At 58.8% G+C, this 25,198-nt stretch overlaps 1 protein-coding gene across 1 annotated transcript; it reads left to right on the top strand.

Annotated features, from left to right (window-relative positions):
- RIPK4 (receptor interacting serine/threonine kinase 4) lies at positions 1–24,957 on the top strand. The gene is made up of 8 exons (XM_067739537.1): positions 1–231; positions 9,203–9,494; positions 15,030–15,178; positions 16,746–16,795; positions 18,293–18,451; positions 19,217–19,320; positions 20,538–20,799; positions 22,516–24,957. Exons 1-8 carry the CDS (start codon positions 50–52, stop codon positions 23,673–23,675), a joined length of 2,358 nt encoding a protein of 785 aa, XP_067595638.1. The 5' UTR covers positions 1–49; the 3' UTR covers positions 23,676–24,957.
- The last annotated feature ends 241 nt before the right edge of the window (positions 24,958–25,198 follow it).

The raw sequence follows: 25,198 nt of genomic DNA, 5'->3' as shown, positions 1-25,198 counted from the left end.
GGGCACCTGGGCTGCCGCGGCGGCGCGGAGCTGCGGCTAGACGCGCGCCATGGAGGGCGAGAGCCGGAGCCCGTGGGCCCTGGGGCTGCTGCGCACGTTCGACGCGGACGAGTTCGCGGGCTGGGAGAAGGTCGGCTCGGGCGGCTTCGGGCAGGTGTACAAGGTGCGCCACGTCCACTGGAAGACGTGGCTCGCCATCAAGTGCTCGCCGAGCCTGCACGTCGACGACAGGTCAGCGGCCCGGGCGGGGGCGGCGGCGCTGGGGCAGGCGGCGGGGCCCGGCCTCACAGCGGCGCGCGGCGGCGGGCCGGGGCCGGGGTGCTTGGATTCCGGGCGTTCCCGTTCTCTCCACCTGAGTCGCCTCGGGAGCAGCCTCGGAAGGAGAACCAAGCGCCGGGCGAGGCCGTGAGCCCCCGGCGGGGTCTGCGCCTTTTGCTCGGCCGGAGGGACGTTGGGGGTGGTTTGGCGAGCTCTGGGTCTAACTGCTCACGCCGGTGCCCCGGGCTGCGGCTCCTACGGGGAGCCTCGGGAAGCCGCGTTTGCCTAAGACGGTGTTCAGCGCCCGGCATTGTTACCTGGCTTCCGGTGAGCCCCGGATTTTCAGGGTCGCGGGCTCACCTTGCGCCTTGGACCCGCGCCCCTCGGAGGCTCGTCCGGCCCGCCCAGGACCCACCCGGGCGCTGCGGTTTGCGCCCGGCTTAGAAAAAGTGCCGTGTGGGATCTGGGCTTTGTGAGTGAGTTAGACTCCGTTCGACTTACTTAGTAATTTACTTTGGAGCACAAATTGGTGTAAGACGGTAATTATTTCGGTCGGAAGCCCTGGCTTGGCTTGGCCAGGCCTCCTCGGCGCCCGGGCACTTGAGCGTCGGCGTTACCCGGCTTGGGCCTGGCCGTGGGGTCCGGCAGGCGGCCCGGGGTGCCAGGTTCCAACATTCAGCGCTCTCTGGCCGTACCGTCTCGTTTTAGCTGACTTAATTTAGAGGCCGAGCCTCTGCGGAGCGGCCTTGCACTTATGGTTGGACCATAGTGCCCTCCTGGACCCCAGTTTCCCCATCCCCAAACTGGGAGGCCACCTGCCTGTCCCTCGGTAACAGAGGTGCTCAAGTTAAAGAAGACGGTTGGAAAGGACCGGAGCTGCCCCAGTTAAATTCGGTCGGTGGATTGTGGTCTGTGTATATCATTTTAGGGGTGGGGTGGGAGGAGGGTCTTGAGAAGTAGCTCTTTTGGGGTGAGGGGTGTTCACTCTTTACGGTTGCGTTTTAATAATTTATAAGCTTCGGTTGAGCGCGTTTAAATTGCCTATCCTTTGGTGACGTTTGCGTTCTACATGGAAGGTGTGTGGTGTTTTGTGTTCTGTGTGGAGAGCCCCCTGTACAGTCAGCCCCGAACAGACACAGCCTCAGAAAAGCAGCTCCTTTGCTGTCTCAGAGACCTGGTTTCCAATCCGCGGCTTCTTGAATGCGGGGGCCTCTGAACTCCAGCTTTTCACCCCCAGAATGGTGGTGTGCGCGTCCCTGGACTGAGGTGCACAGAGGATTGCAGCGTGTGCCCCCTCAGGTCCCGGAGGGGAGGAAGCCCCCGCGCACTTAGTGGCTTTGTGTTTTCCTCCTGGCCTGGGAGTTTATACAGCAGAACTGTTGGTGGCTTTTTGCTCTAAGCCTCGAGCACAGTGTCTCTTGGAAACTTCAGCAGGGTGGTGGCGAGTGTCGCGCAAATATCACTAACGCGCAGGGGAGCTGCTTGTGAAGCTGTGCTTCCCTCGGATCCCAGGAACTTCTCAGGCCGGGAGGGGCGCCCTGGCTATTTTGATGAAATCCAAACCTCTTTGAACGCCGGTCCCTAGTTAGAGCCTGCAAGGCGCTACTCTTGCCAGTGTGTGGGTATTTTTACGCTCTCGGGGACGTTTATTTGCCTGCTGGAGTCTTCTGGCCCAGTTTTCTTCATCAGCCGCAGGTTTTAGCACCAGCGTCTTGTATCGGAGGAGCCTAGTAAACAAGCACGTCCCCAGGCTGACTCAGCAGCCCGCACCCTCAGGGTCTGTTATTTCCAGCGACCAGGCCCTTGTTTCTTGGGTGGCCCAGGTGGAGGTGGGGTTTCTCCACGTGAGGCGGGCCACTTAGGATCTTGCATTGCCTCGTTGCAAAGCTTTTTGTCCTTTACCTGGAAGGCTTTCCTGCCCTGCCCCAAATAGGCAGGTGGTGGCATGTACTGGACAGCTGGGTAGAGGTCAGCATTGCCCAACAGGAAGAGATTCACCTCTTGCACTTTGCCAGGCTGGGCGGGGCCGGCTGGCGTTCTGCGTTAGTGGCAGGAGCTGGGCTCTCTGACTGAGACGGTGGTCACACCCCTGCTCCCTGTGAAGAAGAGTCTTCTAGGTTCATTACTGACTCTCTCTGGCTTGAGACGCCCATTAGGCGCTTGTGTCAAGCCCGCTGTGGTGCAGAAGCAGCTGCCTGCCCTGCGGCATTGCCTCTAGGCCTGGAAATGGCTGCTGGGCTCCCCATCCTCCCAGGTTTTGGCAGGTGGCCTCGGTGCTCTTTTGATGAGCTGCCTCCCACCTTGACCCTTCTGTTTGCGAGATGCTCCCTGGAGTGGGGAATAAGATTCTACTGGGGGTCCTAGGTGCAGCCCTCAGCCCCAAACCCCTCCCGGCTAAGCCTCGTCTCACCTGTTTGAAGGGTGGCGCCTCTCACCCCTGCCGTGAGGGCCTGACCTTTTCTTTCCCGGGGCCTCCTGCGCTGGTTACATAGGGACCCACCGCCAGTACAGGTGTGGGTCCTTTTCATCGCCTGCTTCTCCCTCCGGGCAGGCCCCAGTCTTCATGCCACCCCTTGACCACAGCAGGGCCTGATCCCCAGCGTGCACCCCGGGCCCTCAGAGCAGCAGGCTGCCCCAGGCCACGTGAGCAGGTACTTCTGGGTGGGGAAGGTCAGGGGCTGCCCGGTCCCAGACACCCCTTGAAGTTCCCAGAGAGCAGAGAGACACCTGCCCAGGGGCTTCCAAGGGGCACCCCCGGGGAGTTCCCAAGTGACACCCCATTGATCTGCACTCGCTCTCCTTACGGGCACATCTGGGAGCTTTGGGGGAAGTGTAGCCACCCTGGCTGACCCTCATTGGGGATCACGAGGGTTTGGCCGGAGTCTAGCTGGGGGGGGCGGGCATTCCCATTTAGGTGGGAACTAAGCCTTGGAGGCCTGTTCCTACGGCCCCCAGCCCCTGGCTCAGAGGAAGCCCAGGATAACTGAGCGCCTGCAGCTGCTGGAGCTTGGCCGCGGCTAGTCAGGGCAAGCCCGAGCAAACCCCGGGTGTGTAAGCACAGAGCTGACAATTGGACAAGCCCGGTTCTTGTCAGTTTAAAAATAGCAGTGTGGGAACCCCTCGCAGGCTCCCTGGGGACATAAGTGGATTGGTGCGCAGCGAGAAGGCCTGGCTGGGAGGCATCAGTAACAAATGATTAAACCGTTTTCCTGCTGCCTTTTCCCACAAGTGGTTCCCAGGTTTCTCCCTCTGAGGAGCACTTTGTTACAGGGTACCCTTCCCTATAGCCCGACCCTTTTCCCCCTTCCCGTAGTTTCCTGCTACTCCTCTTTCAGCAGGCCTGTCCCAGGGCCCGTGTTCTCCCCCTTCCAAGGTACATGCCTCCGGAAAGCTTCCCTCGCCCGCTGGATGTCTTTGGAATTTGTGGCTGGGCCTGGAGGAGAACCCCATTGCTTCTCCAGAAAGTGTCCTTTAGAAATAATCAGTCTGGTGAGATTCCTCACATCTCTCCCCACCCCATGCCCTCCCCGGGGTGGGGGAGGTGCGCTTTAGCCAGCCTCAGTTGGGAAGAAACATTGAATGGATGTAAGTGCTGTGGATAAAGTGTCTTTAACAAATTTTACCCCGACTTGGTCCTGTTAATGCCTAGATTTTCCATCTCCGACCAAGAGGGGTGGGGCAGGGGTGCTGCCCCCATTCCTGCTGGGAAGCGGAATTAGCAACCCTTCCCCGAATGGGAGAAAGGAGGTGTGATGGGAATGATTACAGAGGAGAAATACGACGCCAGCCCCACTGAATCGTGCCTAATCGTAGACACGCTCTTAGCACGTCACCATTCTTAGGTTGTATGAATGAAACTGATGTCCGTGGACTCGGGTGGCCTGGAAGGTCACTCGTCACCGGGTGGCGAGGGATTTGATGCCGATGGTGTGGCTGTGAGGAGGCTGGGCTCCTGAAGCCCCCCGGCCCCCCTCCTGCGCCTGGGCTCTGGGACTGGCTTGAAAATCGCTCAGGTGCTAAAGGGATAATAGTCATCACAGGCAATCCACCTCCAGTTCCCTTGTGCTGTTGTGGGCAGAAACCGGGAACACCGCGTCGAGGAAAATATATTAAAAAAATAATAATTGACACAGTGGTGGTTTCATTCTGGGTGAGAAGCACCTTCCCGTCTCCTCCAGCAGTGCCCGGAGAGGGCCCAGTCCAGGCTTATGGAATGGCTGATGCTGCCAGCTGCGGAGCTGGGGGGAGTGGGTACTGGAGGGTATCCTAGGGGCAGCTGAAGAAAGGCCCCGAGGATGGGGTGGCTTGGATTTCGGCTCAGTGGTTACTAGAATGTAAACGGGATGAACATTTTTTGTGCCGACCCTTCTGAACGCTACCAAAGAGGGTGGTTAGGGGGCCCGGCCAACCCATTCCCCAGGCCTGAGTGAGGGGCTCCCTGGGGGGGGGGGGTCCCCTGGAACCCCCTGCTGGGTGATCCCGGGACCTCCTTCCTCGCCCCAGGGATGCAGCCATGGCGGGGTCCTCGGCTCTTAGGCATTTCTGACTGAGCTGTCACGGAGAGGTGATTTGTCCTGGAAACGAGGCCTTATCTTCCAGGATAGCTGGCCGTCCTCCACGAGCTGTCCTGGGATGCGTGGTCCGCGGGACCGAGCTGCCTGGTGTTGCTTCCGGAAAGGGTGCGGGCTGTCTGAGAACATCCCGGCTGTGGCCAGCTTTCTGGAGCAGACAGCTGCAGTGGCTCGCCCCCCCCCCCTTTTTTTAAACTAAGGTAAATGGGCTCTCAGTGCGGTGGGGAGGGCCCGGGGCGGGGGAGAGAGCCGCAAACCTGCTGACCTGGGTGCACTGGGGTGGGGCTCTCCCGCCAGCTGCTCTCCTCAGTCTAGTGAGCTCAGCCGTCAGAAGTCACCTGGCTCTGACGTATGCAGCCCTTTGGGCGAATGGAGCCTCACTTAACGACACCTTCAGCTTCAGCGGCATCGACATCCTTCTCAGCTGTCGGTCCGGCTGCCTCTCAGAACGTCTGCTGAAAGCGGAAAAAAGCCATCCTTGTGAGTGGCCGGTCTGTAACTCCGGAACCTGTAGTGCCTGGAAGCCTGCGGGCCTGGAGGGATCCTCCCGTGGTCTCCCGGCGGAAGCGGGTCTCTGTCTATCCTGTGGCCGGACCCGTGCCAGGGCCACGTGGGCGCAGAGTGCTGGACTCACGCTGGTGGGGAGCGGCGGCCCAGCGGCCACTTTAACAGAGAATAAAGGCAGTGGGACCAGACAGGTCGCAAAACTGCTTCTTAAAATAGGAAACAGAGCGGCAGCGGTACTGATCCCCGCCATGACAGCTCGGGAGAGAGTGTTAGGAGTGTAGTTGAACTGGTTAGTGTAGGCGACGTGAGGTCTTCCCCGGGGAGGAGAAAGGAGATGGGCCCGAGGGCGCCGTTTTCTCTCCTTAACTGACAACCCTTATTTGAAATGTTGCTTGATGCAGCCCTTTCCTCTTTCAGATGTCCCTCGGGACCGGGCACGGCGCTGGGGTCTGCCTGCATGTCACCCTGGAACCCAGCAAGCACTGTGGCTGCAGCCGGCGCTGGCCGGCCTGGGCCAGGCACCTGAACCCACTCTTCAGCCCGGCCCGGGGACTTCCACGGGGGCTCTTGTGGACATCGTGTTTTCCATTCATTGGATCTTTGACCAGAGTGCTAAGAGAGCACGTCCTGCTGAGCTCAGTTTTGTCCTAGAGTCATGTCATGATTCACTCCTGATACCTGTCGCACTCTTTCCTGACGCCAGGGGAATTCTTTTGCTCCTTGAGCCTGTTCAGAGCCAAAGTCTTGATCCCCTTGCCCCCTGCCTGCCCCGCTCCTGCTGATTCCATAAATGGGGAGCCACCCAGTGATTCCCAGTAGACGTCTAGGGTCATCCTTGCTACCTCCCTCTTCTCCACGTCCAGTCGGTCACCAGGACTTAATGGTTCTCCCTCGAAAATGGGCCCTGCATCCACCAGCTTCCTCTCTCTGCACTCCTGGCAGCCGGGGCCCCGGTGACCACCCTGAGTGCCTCGTGGCCGCTCTGCCCCTGCTGCTTCCAGCCTGGGGCTCTGGTGTAGGAATGGGACAGACCTTACGAGCCCTCGCTGCTGCCCTCTGCCCACCTGAGTCAGGGACCCCCTTTATTAAACGTCCCCAGGTCCCTGTACTTCCCCTTCAAAGAACTTGGATTTTCAACTACACTTCTTTTTTTAGGGATGATTTCCACCTTCTCCCCTAGAAGGTAAATACCCTGAAGGCGCAAGGAAGGGGTCTCTTTCGTCCTCGGTTCTAACACGTAGAGGATGCTCAGTAAATACTTACTAATAAATGAATTTTAATTGGATGCAGATTAAAATTAAAGTAATTGCTGGGAGTACTTAGGTGGGTGATTCCAGACTGTAGGGGTTTATTTAAAAAAAATTTTTTTTGGCCGCACGGCATGGGCATGAGGGATCCTAGCTCCTCAAGCAGGAATCGAACCGGCACCCCCTGCAGTGGAAGTGCAGAGTCTTAACCACTGGACTGCCAGGGAAATCCCTTTAGTGGTTTATTTTAAATTTGGCTGAAAATGCGTGAGCTGTGTTCCAGTGGTTGTCAGGCTTAACTCTTGGCCTTTGGGGCTGGGTAAGTCTTTGCCTGGGGGGCTGTCCTGTGTGCTGCAAGGTGCAGGGTGGCGCTCCTGGCCTCTACCCACTGGATGTACCCAGCGGCGGTGCCCGATGTCCCCCGGAGGCAAAGTCCCCCCAGGGGAGAACCACTGGTCTGCACCCAGGGATCCTCTCCCTGAGACACCCGCCTTGGCCAGCGCTCACCTTGGGGAGGGCGGAGGGGCGGGAACTCCCCTCCCATATGCAGGGGCCGGAAGCGCGGGCAGGGGTGCTGTGGTCCTGTCCAGCTGAGCCCACCGCAGGCAGAGCTGGGTGCTGCAGACCTTGGTAAACAGTGCGGCGTGGTTCCTCCTTGCAGGTGGCCTCCTCCCTGGGAAGTGTTTTCATACCTGTAAAGGAGGCCTGGGAGTGAGCTGCGGTCTCAGAGAGGAGGTCAGATCAGTAAGAAGCAGCCTCATTTCCGTGGTAGTTTCTGACTCTCCAGCAGTCTGGGAAGCAGGCGCAGGCGCGGTGGGGTGGGCAGTGCACCCAAGCTCCGGAAGAGCCCCCGTGGTGGGGACGGAGCCGTCCTGGGTCGTGGGCCGGGGGGCTTGTGTGGGAATCTGCATTCTCGGGCGGGGGCTTGGGGGTCCCTGAGGCCGCCCCGGCTGCTTCCTGCCTCAGTTCCCAGCTCCCATAGGCTGTGTGGTTCTAGACTCTTCCTTTAGGAGCTTCCTAGAAAGCGGGTTCCTGGCACCCACCTAGAGCCTGTTCTCCGGGAGCGGAGCCCGGGAGTCTGCGTTTCAGCCGTCTCCCCGGGTGCTTTCTACGGTGGCCGTGGTTGAGAACAGGCCAGGCCTTGGCCTTGTGGGATGTGGCCTCTTCTCCTGAATGTACTCTGAGACTTTGACCCATCACGCTGACACCGACCAAGGCCCTGGATACCAGTCTGTAACGGCTGCACCAGGAAGTGGCCTTAGACCAGGGGTTGGCAGACTTTCCGTGAAGGGCAGAGAGTAGACCTTCGGGGCTCTGCAGGCCACGGGGTCTGCGTCGCAGCTACGCACCTCTGCCGCGAGTGCGGAGACGGCCTCCGCCCCGCTGGACGTGGACGGGCGAGACTGCCATGCAGTCAGTTTCTTTACAGAACAGGGGCTGGCTGTGGACAGCAGCTTGGTAGTCGCCCAAAAGTTAAACACTGAAGCACTACGTGACCAGGCAACTCTCCGCCTCGGCACGTATCCAAAGGAGTCGAGAGCAGGGACTTGAACACCTGTGTGTATAAATGTACAGCATTAGTCACAGTAACCGGAAGGTGGGAGCGACCCAAGGTCGTGTCCATCAGCAGAGGAGCGGTAAACAGTGTGTGTGTTCGTACAATGGAATCATGCTCAGCCATAGAGGAGTGACGTCTCGGTTTGTGCTACAGCGTGGATGGACCTGGACGACATATGATGAGTGAAATAAGCCAGTTACTAAAGGACGGATCCTACACGATTCCACGTATGTGAGATCCCTAGAGCAGGCAGGTTCGTAGACGGCAAGGGGAAGAGAGGGTGGGAGCGGGGCCTGGAAGGAGGGGTTCCTGTTGAGTGGGCACAGAGTTCTTGTTGGGACGAAGACGAAGTTTTGGGTGGAGTGCGTGGTGTTGGTTGCACGATGTCGTGAACGGATATGATGCCCGTGAACTGCGCACTTGGGAATGGTCACGGCGACAGATAGTATGTTACGCACATTTCACTACAGTTTAAATAATGGTCTTAAAAAGAAGGTGGCTCTTGGGCAGCGGTCTGCAGACCCTGCTTTAGACCAGGCTCCGTTGATTGCAGTGTGGGGTTAGGGTTTAGGAATGATGGGGCCAGCCAGAGTGATGGGCTTCACAGAGAAGGGGGCTGGGCTCTCTGGATGGATAATTCGTTAAAGCTTTTGGTCAAACCTAAACGTCCCTTCCGTCATCCCAAGGGAAGGGATTGTCAGTGTGGCCTCGTCATCTGCAGCTCGGAGCCTGCATTGGCTCAGTGCTACCGGAGGGTTTTCAGATAATGATTGCAGGCTCTCTGCTCCCTGCTTACAACAACCCCACGACGCGTAGATGCGTTTGAATAACCACGGACTGAAGACATGGGAAGGCCTAGAATTTAATTATGTGACATTAAAGTGAGCTCTGTGTGTGTGTGTGTGCGCGCGCACGCACACATACGTGCCCTTGTACACGTGTACATGCATTTTAGTAATTTTCTCAGCCGTGTGGAGCTGCTGATCTCCTGGCCACAGTGCCTGTGCCTGTGGCCAGGTGACCACTACGCACACATTCCTCACGTCTTTGAACTTTTCCAGGGAGCGCATGGAACTTTTGGAGGAAGCCAAGAAGATGGAGATGGCCAAGTTCCGTTACATCCTGCCCGTGTACGGCATCTGCCAGGAGCCCGTGGGCCTGGTCATGGAGTACATGGAGACGGGCTCCCTGGAGAAGCTGCTGGCCTCCGAGCCGCTGCCCTGGGACCTGCGCTTCCGCATCGTCCACGAGACGGCCGTGGGCATGAACTTCCTGCACTGCATGGCCCCGCCTCTCCTCCACCTGGACCTCAAGCCCGCCAACATCCTGCTGGACGCCCACTACCACGTCAAGGTAAGGACGTGAGGGGACCGGGTGGCCGGAGCGATGGATGCCCCGGGTGGGGGGCCGCGGGACTGGAACCTCAGGGCCAGCGAGGGGGCCGAAGAGGAGGTGGTTCCCTTGCGGGAAAGAACTCAAAGCAGAGGCCTCTCTCAGCATCAGGATCCCCAGTCTTGCCGTGTGTGGCTGGTAAAAACGCCACAGATGTGTAACTGGAAAATGGACTCTTATGAACAAAGGTCACGCCCCCAAGTCCTGGATCAGGACTCTAGGTTCTGGGCACCCCGGAAAAAGAGGCTGTGGGTTTGTGGATTCCGGTCTTACTGGCCATCTTACACAATCAGATTGAAGCGGACCTCGGCTCGGCCGTCTCCGTGTGGGCTGGGTCAGCCTGTTTCCCCTTGGTGGTTCCCGGGCTCAGGGTGATGGGAGTCTCGGGGTGCTCGGAAATGGGGGCTGCGGAGTGCTGTGGAGAGGGGCCCTGGAGGGACTCATTCTGTTCTCTTCCTTCAAGGCCTGTGAGTTCTGATTTTTTTTTTTTTTTTTTTGCGCTACGCGGGCCTCTCACTGTTGTGGCCTCTCCCGTTGCGGAGCACAGGCTCCGGACGCGCAGGCTCAGCGGCCATGGCTCACGGGCCCAGCCGCTCCGCGGCATGTGGGATCTTCCTGGACCGGGGCACGAACCCGCGTCCCCTGCATCGGCAGGCGGACTCTCTACCACTGCGCCACCAGGGAAGCCCTGATCTTTTTTCTTTGATAAGTTTATAAAGCAGCAAAGCACGAGGGATAATATAACTAAAATCGGGTGCCGTCCCCTTGGAACTGGCCCTTGTTAGTGTGGTAGGTTTGTGTTTCTTTGAAGATGTCTCTCCCTTGGAAGGCCATCGTGTCACACCGTGGGGGGCACTAGCCGTGGCTTTCCCACTCAGTGACATGGGTTCTAGGCTCGCCCACCTGCTGAGGTCACCCTGTCCCTCAGGAGGGCGGGTCAGGAAGGGCCACACGCCGTGGCCGGGGTCCCGTCCGGCTCCTCGGCGCCGTGGAAGGAGGGCTGGGCCCGGGGTCGCACACAGCCAGCCCCCCTGCACCCCGACTCTGCAGCAGGCACAGCACTCCGGCTGAGCCAGCCTGTGGCCAGTGGGGGAATCAGTTTCCACGTCGTACACTTAGCGACAAGGTGTCCTTAAGGCGGTGTCCTTCAAGAATAAGATTTTATCAGAAGCTGGAAGCACCCTTCCGCTAAAGTGAAGCGGGGAATTGAGGGAACAAACAAGTGGGTGGTTCCCAGCCTTCCTGAGTTCTAGCAGCCCTGCAGTCCTGTTTCCTTCTGGTTGGGGTGCTGGCTTCACACGTGGACTCTGTCCCCGACGAGCATTGCAGAGCTGTGATGACCAGCGTGGGGTCCGTGGGCACCAAGTCAGAGTGAAACCTTTGATCTCAAACTTGAATGAGCACAAGCAAGGGGAGGTGAGGATGGGTCCCCACTGTGCGCAAGGCCCTGTCTCTGGGAGCTGCCCCGTCTGCCAAGGGAGGTTCCGAGGGGACGGTGGCTCCTGCTAAGCCGGGGCTCCGAGGGGTTAAATCGAGGCCAGTGTTGTCCAGCTGTGTGTGGTTGAGCAGAGGTTCGAACCGGGTTCTGCGGCCCTGGAGCCCTTGGTCTCCCACCCGCCCCACTGCCGTACATGAGATGCTCACAGACATCACGGGTGGCACGCAGTGGCGCACGAGGGCAGACGGGGTAGCGGGCAGTAGGTGTCCAGACAGCCCCTGGGGGTGCAGTGGGAGAGGGGTCACTGGAACTCCAGCTCGGGTGAGGGTGTCACTGGATGGGACTGGTCTTCGGAGAGGACCAGTCAGGAGTGGGGGCACCTGCAGAAGGGCCTTTCGGAGGAGGAAGCAACCCAAGAAAAGTCACGGCAAGTTCTGGGTTTTTAGGGGCAGGAGAAGCAGGAGGCATAGTTGGATTAGGGTACAGGGTGTGGGGAGGCCTTCCACTCGTCTTTAAGGATGCTGAGATGCCACTGTAATAGAACGTGCCTTTCTTAGGGAGACCCCACTGATTGCACCTCATCCCTTTGAACGGTCTTTTCAGAGTCACGGAGTGCAGTTGGCCCAGCGGGGCCTGTATCTCAGCTCACTCCCTTCCCACCGTCCGGGCCGCTCTCCTAACAGCCATGTGGGATGTCTGGGGCAGGAGTCCCGCCCTTTGAGGACCATGGTGACATCCTCCTGGGCAGCACAGCCCTCGCGCGCTCTGTCCCCGGCAGGGGGGGGTGGTGGCCCTGTCGCTGGGGGACGCCTCGCCTGGCTGTGGGCGTGTCGGCGAGGGCGTGTCGGCGAGGGCTGGTGCTCTGGGTGCTGGGAGTGGCCGGCACATAGTCTCCTCCTGTCCTGTCCACGCCGCGATGCTGACCTGCGTCCAGGGGTGGTCGCCGGTGCTGCGTACACAGTAGGACCGAACGCCCGCCCCGCAGGGCGCTGAGTGCCGCTCGCTGGCGCCCGGGGCTGATGTCCTTGTGGTCGTTTCTGCGCTGGCTCCCGGGGCTCCTTGCTTTGAGCGCTTTCTTCCTCCTCCGCTTGTCCACCCCGGGCTTGGCAGGCCTGGCACTCGTGGCAGTTTTAGGAAGTGGGTGAACGTTCCTTAAAGGACCAAGGGGCTTGTTAATAAGGACCTGGGGTGGCTGGGAGCAGTGTCCACTGAAGGAAGGGAGGGGACACTGCAGCTCTGAGGAGGTGGCCAGGCCACCAGCCCCTCTTTCCCAAAGGTCGGGAATGCACTTCTGTGACTCCTTTTTTTTTTAAAATAAATAAATTTATTGATTGATTGATTTATGGCTGCATTGGGTCTTCGTTGCTGCTGCACACGGGCTTTCTCTAGTTGTGGCGAGTGGGGGCTACTCTGCGTTGCGGTGTGTGGGCTTCTCATTGTGGTGGCTTCTTTTGATGCAGCGCACGGGCTCTAGGCACGTGAGCATCAGTAGTTGTGGCTCGCGGGCTCTAGAGTGCAGGCTCAGTGGCTGTGGTGCACGGGCTTAGCTGTTCCGCGGCATGTGGGATCTTCCCGGACCAGGGCTCAAACCCGTGTCCCCTGCGTTGCCAGGCAGATTCCTAACCACTGCGCCACCAGGGAAGCCCTGTGACTCCTTAACCAGGTGGGCAGTCACCCTGCACAGCCCCAAACAAGCAGAAACTATATTCACAGGACGCGTTTTTTTCATCCTCAGGAACAGCTCAGCGGGAGCCTCATCTGAGGTTCTAAGTCGGCCGCTCGATTTCTGGGCAGTTTTTAGTTGATGGTTATTTTTAGCAATACAACTTTAATCTGGAATCTTGAAATAAGATCCTAGGTTGTCACTCCATCCCCTTCCCTTGGTCCCTGGAGGCTACATTTTTTGTCCATAGGTAGGATGACTGGAACTGAAAATTTCACAGCAACCACCTGTTTTTGGAAAGTGTATTCAAGACACTTTAATATTAAATTAATATGTGAGGTTAATATTAAGTATGCTAAGTATCACTACTAAAATATTAATTCTAGTGACAGGAGTGAACGCATTTCAAGTTGATAACGGAATAACTCGATTTAAAATCTCAAGCTATACTTGGGGCCCACTTTGCCCAGACCAGGCTGTATTCAGAGGGCTGGATACCCAGGGTCCTGTTCTCTGTGGTGCAGAATGGCCTTTCACTCCAAGGTGGCACGGCCCTGACCCGGCCCTTCGTTAGTCTCTGTTAGTCTCATCCAGCTGGGCCCGGCAGGGGAAGGGCCGTGTCCTGGGGGCCCCTGTGAGCACTGGCTCTGGGCAGTACCGAGGCGGACGCTGAGTGCGGGTTCGTTTGTAAATTATAGGGCGCTTGCTGTCCTCAGGGATTGCCACACTGTCCTGCTGTCTGGGAACCCGGGGACAGACGAGGCAGGCCCTCCTTGGGCGGGACAGGTGAGAAGGAGCAGGTGGAGAAATCCTGTGGGCCGGAGGGTCGGTGGCCATCAGAGAATTCTCATTTCTGAGTTTGCCTTTTGGTGCCGGAGGTTTCACGTAGAATTTAGGCTTATTTTCTTTGCGTCAAGTGTGTATCTTGAAGCAGCAGAAATAAGAAGAAAAGGCTGCCAACGTGGGGGTGGGGCACCAGGTGCCAGGATCCCTGCATGCCCGTCTGTCCTCAGTCCTGAATCTGACACGTCCACACTGCTGGGAGTTCGGTACTGAAACTTCCCCGCTCGTCCACCTGCTACCTTGCGTGGCTCTGTCCCCGGTCCCGAGCTGCAGGGTTGGGGTGATGGGTTCGTTCTGGGGAGCTAGCACTTCCCTTTCCCGAGTGGAAAGTTTCTTGGAGGTCGGAGAATGGACCGCTGCTGGGGACCCCGAAATGGCCAGGCCGGCCTCACTCGTGTGGACCCACACCCCCCCACCGGGCAGAGCCTGACTGCAGAAGTGGGGGCCGGGTCCAGTGTCACAGGCTTTCTTCCCATCCCCCACGCCCCCCCCCCCCCGCAGATGTGGTCAGAGACCCCTTGGAGGAGCGAGTCCCCAGTCCTAAACCCGCCCTGCTCAGCGGTGATGACGCCAGGCCCCTGGCTCACCTTGTGGGCAGGCGAGCCCAGAACCAAAGGCCTGACTCGGCCGCATTTCCCATCACCCCAGAGGCGTGTTTGAGGGGAGCCCGGAGTTAACTAGAAGGCTTAGAAAAACCCACGCGCCTCGGAGGAGAATTTACGAAGGGGCCGTTTTCCACGTGGATCCTGAGTCCCTTAATGCCAGAGAGTGTGGCCTAATCCCACACAGCGTTTCACCGCCTCTGAGGGCTCTGATTCACACCCCGGGTTGCAGGAGGGGAGGGCGGGCGCCCCGCAGTGACTTCCCCCTTGTGGGTTCCCCTGAGCCTTCAGGACGCCTTGACCTTAGGATACGCGGAGGTAGAGGTGTATGGGGCCCGAGCTGCTGCGTCCAGGTGCCCCTTGGGCCGGTGGGCCCTGCGGCGGAGGGGATGTGTGTCACACCTGTCGTTTGGGTATTGTGTTTGGAGCCAGCAGGTGTCTGTTCCTAGAACGCTCCAGGTGGAGGACAGAGGGCCGCCGAGGTTGGCAGTTGTGTTTTGCTCGCTTTAAAGGGCTTCTGAAGGCGCGTTTCCCTTTGAAGAAGCAGCTGCTGCTTGCCCGCCGGCCCAGCTGTGCGATTGCATAACTGCTTTGCCTCTGAGGGTGCCCCCTCCCTTGCCTTCCTTCTGCCAGTGAATTCCTTCCTTCAAGTGTAATCTTTTCCCCTGTCCATCAAGCTCCTAATGGTTTCAGGCATGGTTCTTCCCAGGCTGGCTGGGCCTTCCCGCCTGCGCCGGGGAGCGCAGGTGATGTGAGAGCCATGGTGCCGATTCCTGAACGCAGCTGCTCAGCCGGGGGTGGGGTGTGGGGGTACCGCCCCTGCCCCCGATGTTGCCAGGGTCCTGGGGGAGGGCATGCTGATAAAACGTCCTGAAGCAGCAGCCCCGGCTGCCTCACTCAGCAAGCTGCCAGCCAAGCCTGATGAGCTCCTTCCCGCCACTGCATTGCAGATCTCCGACTTCGGGCTAGCCAAGTGCAACGGGCTGTCCCACTCGCAGGACCTCAGCATGGACGGCCTTTTCGGCACCATCGCCTACCTTCCTCCTGAGCGTATCCGGGAGAAGAGCCGGCTCTTCGACACCAAGCACGACGTGTACAGGTGTGTGTCAGGCGCGCAGCCCCAGGCCGCCAGGGGCTCTGCGCCTGGATTCCTTGTGCTCTGCAGGGGGACTTGGCCAGGGGCTCCTCCGTGCCGCCAGATAAGAGGTTCAGTCCAAAGGAAAGGGCTTTTAGGCGGAGGGTCCGGGCTACCCCAGGACTGGCTTACAAGAGGGAGTTCTCTGCTGTGAGCACTGCTGGCCCAGGATGGAGAACGTTAGTGGTTGGTGTCAGTTAGAGCCGGTTATGCAACCGGACGGGCAGCTCCCACACCGTGAAAGCTTTGGTGTTTGTAGGATATAGGGAACATGGGCTCTATTGCTTGTCTGCTGAGAGAACCTGCTACTTCAAGTGGTCTCTGTGTCTGTCTGCGTGTGGATTCTGGCTCCAGAATCCAGTCCCCTGTGGCCCGGAACTCACACTTCCTAACGTCACTTACGCGTGACAGGAGCACAGACACCCTAGAGGCTGTTCACAGACTGGCACCGGGGATGTCTGTGCTGGAGAGCAAGCGTGAATCATTTGGCGCCTTCCTTTCCCACATGGTGAAGGTCTTAATCACTCAGACTTCTCGGAGAAGGAAAGCAGGAGGCGGGTGCCGGCAGGCACGTAAGCCCCTCATTGTGGTTCTTGTCTCACGCGGTGACTGTCACCCTGAGCCCCGCCTTCGGGTCACGGCCACCGCCTGGAGTCCTGGCCGACTGGTTTGACCGTAGCCGCCCGTGCACGTGCTTTGCTGGACTTTGAGCAGGACGTCTGTCGGGGACTGGTGCACAGGGCGCTGGGCACCCGCCTGTAGGGTTTGGGGAGAATAAGGTTCTCTGTTTATTTCTGAGTTGAGAGTTTCAACTTTTGAATTTGTAGATTTCAGTTACTTTTCAATGGGGACTTCTTGCCTTTCGGTAAACAGCTGCCCTTAACCCAGTGCAGGCTGGTAGCTCAGTGCTTGGACTTCTGATTCTGTTGTTATTTTTTTTTAATTTTACCAGATTGAGCTCTTTCGGGGTATATCCAGAGTAATCATATATATATAATTAATATATAAATGACATAAAGGTAACACACACACACACACACACACATATATATATTACACACAAGTATATATAATTTCTAACAACCAAAAAGGGCTCTGGGAGGTTCAGCCGGTGCCCCCTCATCTTTTCCACGCCCTCAGATGACGTCAGTGGGCTCGAGCCGCCCAGAGCTGTCGTCGGTATTTTGAGGCCCAGTGTTTGCAGGAAGATGGTGTGAGAGAAGCAGACTCCGCCGTTCTCCCCTCGAGCTGACGGTCCAGGGACCGGGTGGCGGTCCCTTCGGGAACCCCTCCTGCTGTTGGGACTGACGGTTCAGTTGATGGAGTTTTGTCTGTTGTCTGACATTTGAGCTTTCCACATGCCTTGTTCCACAGTAAGAGTATTTGCCCATTTAAAAAACTGCATGAAAGATACCTTGGTGTCCCCTCTCTGTCTCGGAGTCTCTCGAAGGCGCTGGGGTGGACTTCCTCAAGCTCGTCGCTGTGTTTGAGGCTCCGGCACGCAGACACTGACGTGCCTCTTCCCTTCCAGCTTCGCCATCGTGATCTGGGGCGTGCTCACGCAGAAGAAGCCGTTTGCGGGTGAGTGGACATGTCTAGGGGTGATGCAGCCGCCTCTCCCCGAGCAGTGGAGGGCGTGCTCTGTGGTCCTTTCTCTGTGTCAGAAGTGCCTGCGGATCACAGTCGGGGCCGCTCTGGGCCGTGGTGCTGGCGGGCCGTCTGGTGGGGAGCAGGGCTGCCTTGTCCTGCCCAGCAGGTCCGCACAGAGACCCACGGCCCACCTCATTGCAGGCTTTCATATATGCCGACGAGGCGCTCTGCCGTGCAGCTCACATACGGGGAAAGGCACCGATCTGATGGGGTCTGTTCAGTGACTCTTGTTAGGTACTAGCTCATTGTTTTGTGTGTGTGCTATAATACACGTAACATAAAATGTCTCATTTTAACCATTTAAACTGTACATTGTGGCATTAAGTGCATTCACGGTGCTGTATAGTCGTCACCACTGTCTGGTTCTAGAACATTCCGTCACCCCAAAAGGAAACCCCGGGCTGCTTAGGCAGTCACTCCCTTCCCCGCACCCCAGCCCCTGTTGACCACTGATCTACTTTCTGTCTGTGTAGGTTTGTCCGTTGTAGTGATTTCCAGATACATATTTTTTTAATTTTCTAATTTTTGATTGTAAAACACACATCACTTAAAAATGGCCATCTGAACCGTTTTGAAGTGTACAGTTTGGTCACGTGAAGTGTCTTCCCATTGTGGGGCAACCAGCCTCCAGAATCATTGGGTGGATGCTCCCCGGGTCAGCACACCCGGCCCGAGGGCTGTGGGTTTCCTCCCCCTGCCACGCACCCACCATGCTGATTTCCGGCCCCAAGGTCTCAGTACCTTGACTCGGTTTATTGGAAAAGTCAAGTACCTGGGCTACGCACTCTCTTCTGGTCTGACCAAAAAGATCTAAGAACGCAGATCAGAGTCAGCACGTGGCCCCCAGGTCTTTTGCAGGGTTTTGTCTGTACGTCGTTACCCTGTCTCCCTGCCATCTCCTGCTCAGTGGAGGTCCGTGGTCTGGATTCTTTTCAGCGTGGCCAGGTGGCACTGTCGCTCGGGCCGCCGGGGGCCTGCGCTTTGGGGTAGAAATTCAGGAGGACGTTTTCGTCACTGCAGGGCAGTTTGGGCCACTTGGGGCCGGGCGATGTGACTCGTGACTTTCAGCGTTCTTCCCTTTGGTGGGCGTGGGCCCCTTTGGAACCCATCTCGTTCCCTATTTTTCTCCTTTGAACTTGGTTTTCCTTTGAGTTCGATGCCCAGAAAGACCTGCTCTGTGATACAAGGCAGTGATTCCATTTGGTAGATCACAGATAGTTTCTAAAACCTGGAAAACAGAGGACAGATGTGCCCTGCAAGGTGAAGGATTAAAGAATGCTCTGTGCTTTGAAAAGGAAATACCGTGTCTCCTGGGCGCTTGGTGGTGACGTGCCCCAAACTTTCCCACGGTTGTCACTCCTCCCGAAGATAAGAAATCCTGCCTCGGCCCCACGGAGCTGCCCTGACCTGTGCACCTGCCCTTTGCAGATGAGAAGAACATCCTGCACATCATGGTGAAAGTGGTGAAGGGCCACCGCCCCGAGCTGCCGCCTGTCTGCAGACCCAGGCCCCGCGCCTGCGAGAGTCTCCTGCGCCTCATGCAGAGGTGCTGGCACGGGGACCCCCGGGAGCGGCCCAGCTTCCAAGGTGAGTGCCCCCAGAGGGCGCCCGGAGTATTGCTGCTTGAGGGTCATGCCGCTGTCCCAGGTGACGGAGTCGACGGCCGGAACAGGGGAGGCTGTCCGGAGACAGGAGCGCCAGGGCGAGCCCGGCACCCGCAGGCTGTGCCCGCCGGTGGCCCCTGCCTGTGACGGGGGCGAGGAGGCTGGAGCCACGTGGTCAGCTCCAGCTGTCCACCCCCGGCTGTGGCCCGCTGCCCTCAGCAGCCTCCTCTTGGTGTTGCAGGTTCAGGTGCAGCAATGCATCTTTTAGGGACGATGCGACCGCTGGCCTGCGGCTTTCTTTGCATTTCTCATGGCGCCTTGTCCCTGGGGAACGGCTGTGTCCTTTGGTTAGGAGAGTGATCCTGACGCACTTGAAATTGATCACGACGTTTAAAACGTATGGGGAAACCAGCGTGAATGCGGTGGGAGCCTCTCGCCAGGAGCCGGCAGCCGGGCTGTCGGGGTACGCGCTCCGGTGGGTCTGGCTTCTTGGGGAAACGGGGCCTCCGTGGCTCCTGCTTGGAGTCTGGCCAGACCCTGCATGTGGTTGCCGATGGGGACCCGTGCGGGGTTGCCATGAGCTTGGCCGGGGGCCAGCAGCCTGGGAGGCCACAGTGCTGACCGGTCAAGAGGCTGGACCCTGCAGGTGCTGCCTCTTCTGTCCCGGCCTGAGGTCACACGTTTAACTGGAGCGTTTGTGTGAGTCAGTGTCGAGGCGCTATACCCTTTTGTGTTTTGTCCCCCAAAGAAATCACTTCTGAAACCGAGGACCTGTGTGAAAAACCTGATGATGAAGTGAAAGAGACAACTCCAGACCCGGATGTGAGAAACCCACCGGAGGCCGAGGCCGAGGTAATGGGGACCCTCCCGGGGGCCTGGTTCCCCCTAACCTGGCTTCGGGGGTTGAGTCTCTCTTTTCTGCAAATGCCCTGCCAGCCTGGACCACTCGCCCCCTGTTCTGAGGCTTGGGCCGTCCCCCGCCCCGCCCCTGCCTGCTCGGCCTTGGTGAGCTGGACTCGGAAGCCTGCAGGCCAGATGGGGGAGGGGGTCTGGGCTCTGGGGGTCTGGGGGTCTTTTTGCACCTGGAGGCTGGGGATCTGTCCACTTTCTAACTGCCTATACACGTTTTGTTTTATGAGTGCCACGCAGGTTAGGTGAGATGTGATCAATTCTAACTGCTAACTAAATAAATACCTTTCGGGTAGTAAGACTCGTGAAGTGGCGCCTGCTAAACTAACTTTGTTGGGTGATATCTGGTGTTATCACCCCAGGCTGTGCTGTAGGGCCGGGAGATAAGTAAGCATTGATGGTGTGTCTGCTGTCTGAGCAGGAAGGGGCGTGTGCGTGAGGGCAGAGGGCAGAGGGGCAGGGAAGGGGACCCGGTCCCCACCACCCCCACAAGGGAAGAAAGGCCCAGGCGTGGTGTGACTCGGTGCGCCAGGCCACCAGTTCCCGAGGAGAGGGAAGATTGGGGACAGCTGGGCGGGAACCGGGAGGAATCACGAGCCACCTGCAGATTCTAACCCCTCGGCACAACCTGCGTTTCTCGCGGCCGGGCAGGAGGGGGCCCTCGGAAGGGCCCGTTAGGATGGGTTGGGGTGGAGTGCCGTGCTGTCCCTGTAGCTCGGCCCCTGCCCCCCACCCTTGTACACACGCGGCCCCCCAGCTAGACTCGCACAGCTCCGGGGAGGGTGGCGGGTTGTTAGGACCCCAGCCCATCTCCTTCCTCCGTTTCGTATCAGCGCTGACCTGTCCCGGGTGGACACGGCCAGCACACAGGCTTCACCTCCTGCAGCTTATTCACGTCTTGTCCGGATAACTCAGGGCCACGTCACTGCGCAGATGGGGCCCAGCATGGTGACGGGCATTCCGTCCCCATCGTCGTCTTTTCTTACCATGTCCTCCCGCCGGGTGGACCCAGCGCAGGGTCTCTGGGCCCCCTAGAACCATGGTAACGGGAGTTAAATTCCCTGCATGGCTCACGGGGGACCCACGTGTTCCCCACCTCCTCCGCCCGCCCCGTCAGGTCACGGATGGAGCCTCATCCCCTCCGTGTGCTGTCTCTGCAGGCGCCCGCGGCCACCCCACTCAAGCGAGCCTCTGCCCCGACCTTTGACAACGACTACAGCCTCTCCGAGCTGCTGTCCCAGCTAGACTCGGGCATCTCCCAGACCCTCGAGGGCCCGGAAGAGCTCGGCCGCAGCTCCTCCGCGTGCAAACTCCCGTCGGCGAGCAGCGGCAAGAGGCTGTCGGGGGTGTCCTCGGTGGATTCTGCCTTCTCCTCCAGAGGGTCGCTGTCCTTGTCCTTCGAGCGGGAGTCTTCAGCGGGCGGTGAGTGGAGGGCCCATCCCTGGGAAATAATGTGCTTAACTGGGGGCCCGGGGGGCCGAGCAGAGAGTGAGCAACTGAACGGGCTTCCTGACCTCACGGTAGCTGTCCTGTGTTTTCTGCAGCCCTTCACTGATTGGGTTTGGGCGTCAGTGCAAATGCAGAGATGCACGTGGGCTGAGCAGGTGTCACTTAGATGTAAGAGGGGTGAGTCACACCCCTGGCTGTGCGGGTGGGTCTCACCCGTGCCAGCCCGGCACGCAGGGACTGACCTCCGGTTTGCAGGTTGAAGAACTCGAGCTGCATCAGGGAGCCCAGTGGATGTATGGAACCCCTCCCCCTGGAGACCTCTCTCTCTTGTAATGTCAGCCCTGTACCCCCTTTCCCAGACGGTGAGGGGAAAACACCCGCATTCCTTCTTATTCGTGCGCTCCCATCTACCACAGCCGTGCATGTTGATGGGCAAGCTGGCCTTGGAGGTTGTGAGTCCCTGGTCCTGTTTATATACCTTGGGTTTTCTGTCTAGAAGGTGCTTTCCCCTGCCCCTGCCCTGTCCCAGGTGCTGGCCCTCGGGTGGGGGCCTGCTGCTAACTACAGCCCCCTCGTTGCTGCCTGTGAGGATGACGTATGAGGTGTCCTTTCCGTGAGGAAAATATGCCTGCTCACGCTTAGGGCTACAGTGCAGGGGTGGCCAGAGGGGCGCGGGAAGGGTACAGACCCCAGGAGGAAGGGGAACTTGTTTTTCCTGGGGAATCGGGGAGTTCCTCCTGGAATGAGGACTCTTCTTAGATGCCGTGGACCTCCTGGAATTTTTAGAGTGGAATACTTGGGATGAGAGGGGGCACTTAGGGTTGAGGAAACTCCTTACAGAGGCGCAGAGGTGGGGAAGGCCTGGCTGGACTGGAGGTTAGCAGCCAGCGATGAGGCTGAAGAGAAAGAAGCACCCGTCTCCCACGGAGAAAGATGTGGAACTTTCTCTCGGGGCCTGCTACCCTCAAGTGACGTCTTCATGCTTGGAGAGGACCAGTCACTGGCCCATCTCAGAAGCAGTGTTAAAACACTAAGTCCCCATTGGGCTGATTCCATTTTCTTAATACACCCCATGCCCCCTCCTCCAACGCAGGGCCCCTTGAAAATGTTTCACGTGAGGGCGTCTCGTTTCATTTAAATCGGAACCCGACAATGTAATAGGATTTTTATGTTAAATTTAACCTTTACATCATGAATAACAGTCCTTCTAAAATGGGAGACTCAGTCCTTTAAGGAGTATTCTAGAAAGCGTCCTTCATGATATTGCTGAGACAAGAGGCATCATTTGGAGGTTGGGCTGGGAGCAGGTGGTGGGCCCTGGAGGAGTGGCCTGGGCTAGGAGCTGCCAGCTCTCCGGTGGGTTGGGGGCTGCTGCCTGGTCTGTGCTGCCATTTCTGAGTACCAGCTGGGGCCTGAGCTTTACATCCCTTATCTAATCGCGACCCTACCGGATGGGTAGAATGATTTTTACTTTGTACCTCGACAGAAGAGCACTTTGGAGACATTCGTTGCCCTGCCCGAGGTCTCCCCACTCGATCTTAAATTAAACCAGCATGGACAGCACAGCACTTAAGCGATTTCAGATAAAAAGCGGCCTGGAGGCCACGGGGAGTTGGGGGCCATGTAGAAAACACTGGCCGGGCCCGGGGAGGCAGCCCCACGTGACCCCTGCACCTGCTCTCCCCACAGATCTCGGTGCCACCGACATCCAGAAGAAGAAGCTCGTGGATGCCATCGTGAACGGGGACACCAGCAGGCTGATGAAGATCCTGCAGCCCCAGGACGTCGACCTGGTCCTGGACGGCGGCGCCAGCCTGCTGCACCTGGCCGTGCAGGCTGGGCAGGAAGACTGCGTCAAGTGGCTGCTGCTTAACAACGCCAACCCCAATCTCACCAACAGGAAGGGCTCCACCCCCCTCCACGTGGCCGTGGAGAAGAGGGTGCGGGGCGTCGTGGAGCTCCTGCTGACCCGGAAGATCAGCGTCAATGCCGCGGACGAGGACCAGTGGACGGCCCTGCACTTCGCGGCCCAGAATGGGGACGAGGGCAGCACGCGGCTGCTGCTGGAGAAGAACGCCTCCATGCACGAGGCAGACTGCGAGGGCCGGACGCCCATGCACGTGGCCTGCCAGCACGGCCAGGAGAGCATTGTGCGTATCCTGCTGCGCCACGGCGTGGACGCCGGCCTGCCGGGGAAGGACGCCTGGGTGCCGCTGCACTACGCCGCCTGGCAGGGCCACCTGCCCATCGTCAAGCTGCTGGCCAAGCAGCCGGGGGTGAGCGTGGACGCCCAGACGCTGGATGGGAGGACGCCCCTGCACCTGGCCGCCCAGCGCGGGCACTACCGCGTGGCCCGCGTCCTCATCGACCTGCACTCCGACGTCAACGTCTGCGGCCTCCTGGCGCAGACGCCCCTGCACGTGGCCGCGGAGACGGGGCACACGAGCACCGCCAGGTTGCTCCTGCACCGGGGCGCCCGCAGGGAGGCCGTGACGGCTGAGGGCTGCACCGCACTGCACCTGGCCGCCCGCGGTGGGCACCTGGCGACCGTCAGGCTGCTGGTGGAGGAGCGGGCCGACGTGCTGGCCCGGGGGCCCCGCCGCCAGACGGCGCTGCACCTGGCCGCCGCCGGCGGGCACTCGGAGGTGGTGGCGGAGCTAGTCAGCGCCGACGTGCGTGACCTGTCTGACGAGCAGGGGCTCAGCGCACTGCACCTGGCCGCCCGGGGCCGGCACGCCAAGACGGTGGAGACGCTGCTCAGACACGGGGCCCACGTCAACCTGCAGAGCCTCAAGTTCCAGGGCGGCCCCGGCCCCTCCGCCGCGCTCCTCCGGCGAAGCAAGACCTAGCCTGCCGCCCCCGGAGACGGGGCCCCCGCGGGGTTCCTGTCCCCGCGCCGTGCTCCGCTCGCCCCGTCTGCGGCCTGCGGGATGCCTTCGAGAGGCGGGTGGCCGCCGACTTGGGATTCGCGCCGGCATCTGCTTGGGCATCGCCTGCGCACCCCCCCGACGAGGCTGGTCAGGGTGTGCGTGACCACTGCCCACGGGTGCGCCCGGCGTCGGAGGGACGGGGGGTCGGAGGCATTTGGCTGCACCCCCCGCTCCTGCCGTCGGTCCCTCGGTGACAGGGCCGTGAGCCCCCCCACCCCGTCGTGAGCGGAGCCACCTGTGGCTGGGAAGGTGGTGTGCAGGAAGAGCTGCGTCTTTTCTCTCCATTTGCAGCGGCAGGCAAAGAAGCCTGTTCCAGAAGGCTTTCGTGGAATTCTTGTTCTCCGGAAGAATACCTTTCATAGACGAACAGTGTCAGCTGTCGCTTTAGATCCGTGAAAAACTTCCATCTCATTGGATCGTCTGCCTTCTGCGCAACGAGTGTGAACTGGTGGTTGGTTTTTAAAGCAAAAACGGTCATCTCACCGGCCCTTTCATACCCAGATTTGTCCGTCACTCAGTCCTCGTGGGTGGCCACACGCGTGTGCCGTGAGTGCTACCTGCCCTAATTCATGTCTCGTTGCAGAAAATGTTTGAACTTTAGAGTCAAGTGTCTAAAAGTCAAGAAAAATTCACTGACGGCCTCAGTTTCGGACTCAACAGTGTTAGCGAGTTAGATGCACCACCTTCCTCACCGTTTTCAGCCGTCAGTCTTGGCCGGGTAGCGGTTTGTGCCGAGTGATGCTGTTTTAGGGTCTCCAAGGGGGTTTCTGACCTGCCTTACAAACGGCTACTCTTTGCAGGGGCCTCAGCTTTTGGGGTGTGACCCCCCAAGTCAGCTCCAGGAGACAGCCTCACGGTCTTGGATGTAAAAACCCCGTTCTTTAGTTGTCACCTGTGTCCCACATGCACCCGCCCCCCAATACCATGATTAGAGTCAGTTTGCTGCAGGCCCCGACCCTGTGTGCAAACATGCCCTTGGGACTGGTGTGTGAAACAGAGACTGATGTTAACGTACCGTGTACGTTAATGTGAATCTGTGGGCAGGATACTTCTTTTCTGTGACAGGAAATATCCGGGCTGCTTAGAACTGGCTATGTTTTAATATGCCTTGTGCTTTGAATGTGTTGTGTTACTGTTGTATGTAGAACACGTGGAAGAAGAAGCTTCCGTTTGATGTCAATAAAGCTAAGTTCTCTTCCGACCTTTTTGAAACCGATGAGCCTACATTTTCATATACATGAGCTCGAAGAATCTGATTTCTGAAAACCAGATGTGAGGCAGTCCCATGTGGGGTGGAGATGCCCTTTGGAAGGGCAATCTGTGTGCCCTGAATTTACCCGTGATCTGGGGGGGATGGAAGAGGTGGAAGGGTGGACCCGGGCTTCCTGCCTCCTTAGCCCGGGACCTTCCTCCTGCATGTGTGAACCGTTAGGGAAGAAGCT

This window comes from Pseudorca crassidens, chromosome 5 (genome assembly GCF_039906515.1).
Source record: "Pseudorca crassidens isolate mPseCra1 chromosome 5, mPseCra1.hap1, whole genome shotgun sequence".
Classification (NCBI taxonomy): Eukaryota; Metazoa; Chordata; class Mammalia; order Artiodactyla; family Delphinidae; genus Pseudorca; species Pseudorca crassidens.
Note: the sequence above shows the minus strand (reverse complement) of the source record. Positions and strands in the feature narration are given on the sequence as shown.

What these genes read in the sequence shown, in the direction of transcription:
- RIPK4 (XM_067739537.1), top strand. Translation starts at nt 50, where the DNA reads ATGGAGGGCGAGAGCCGGAGCCCGTGGGCCCTGGGGCTGCTGCGCACG. An exon ending in GGAGCGGCCCAGCTTCCAAG is followed by an intron (nt 18,452 to 19,216) that starts GTGAGTGCCCCC and finishes TGTCCCCCAAAG; the next exon opens with AAATCACTTCTGAAACCGAG. An exon ending in CACCGGAGGCCGAGGCCGAG is followed by an intron (nt 19,321 to 20,537) that starts GTAATGGGGACC and finishes CTGTCTCTGCAG; the next exon opens with GCGCCCGCGGCCACCCCACT.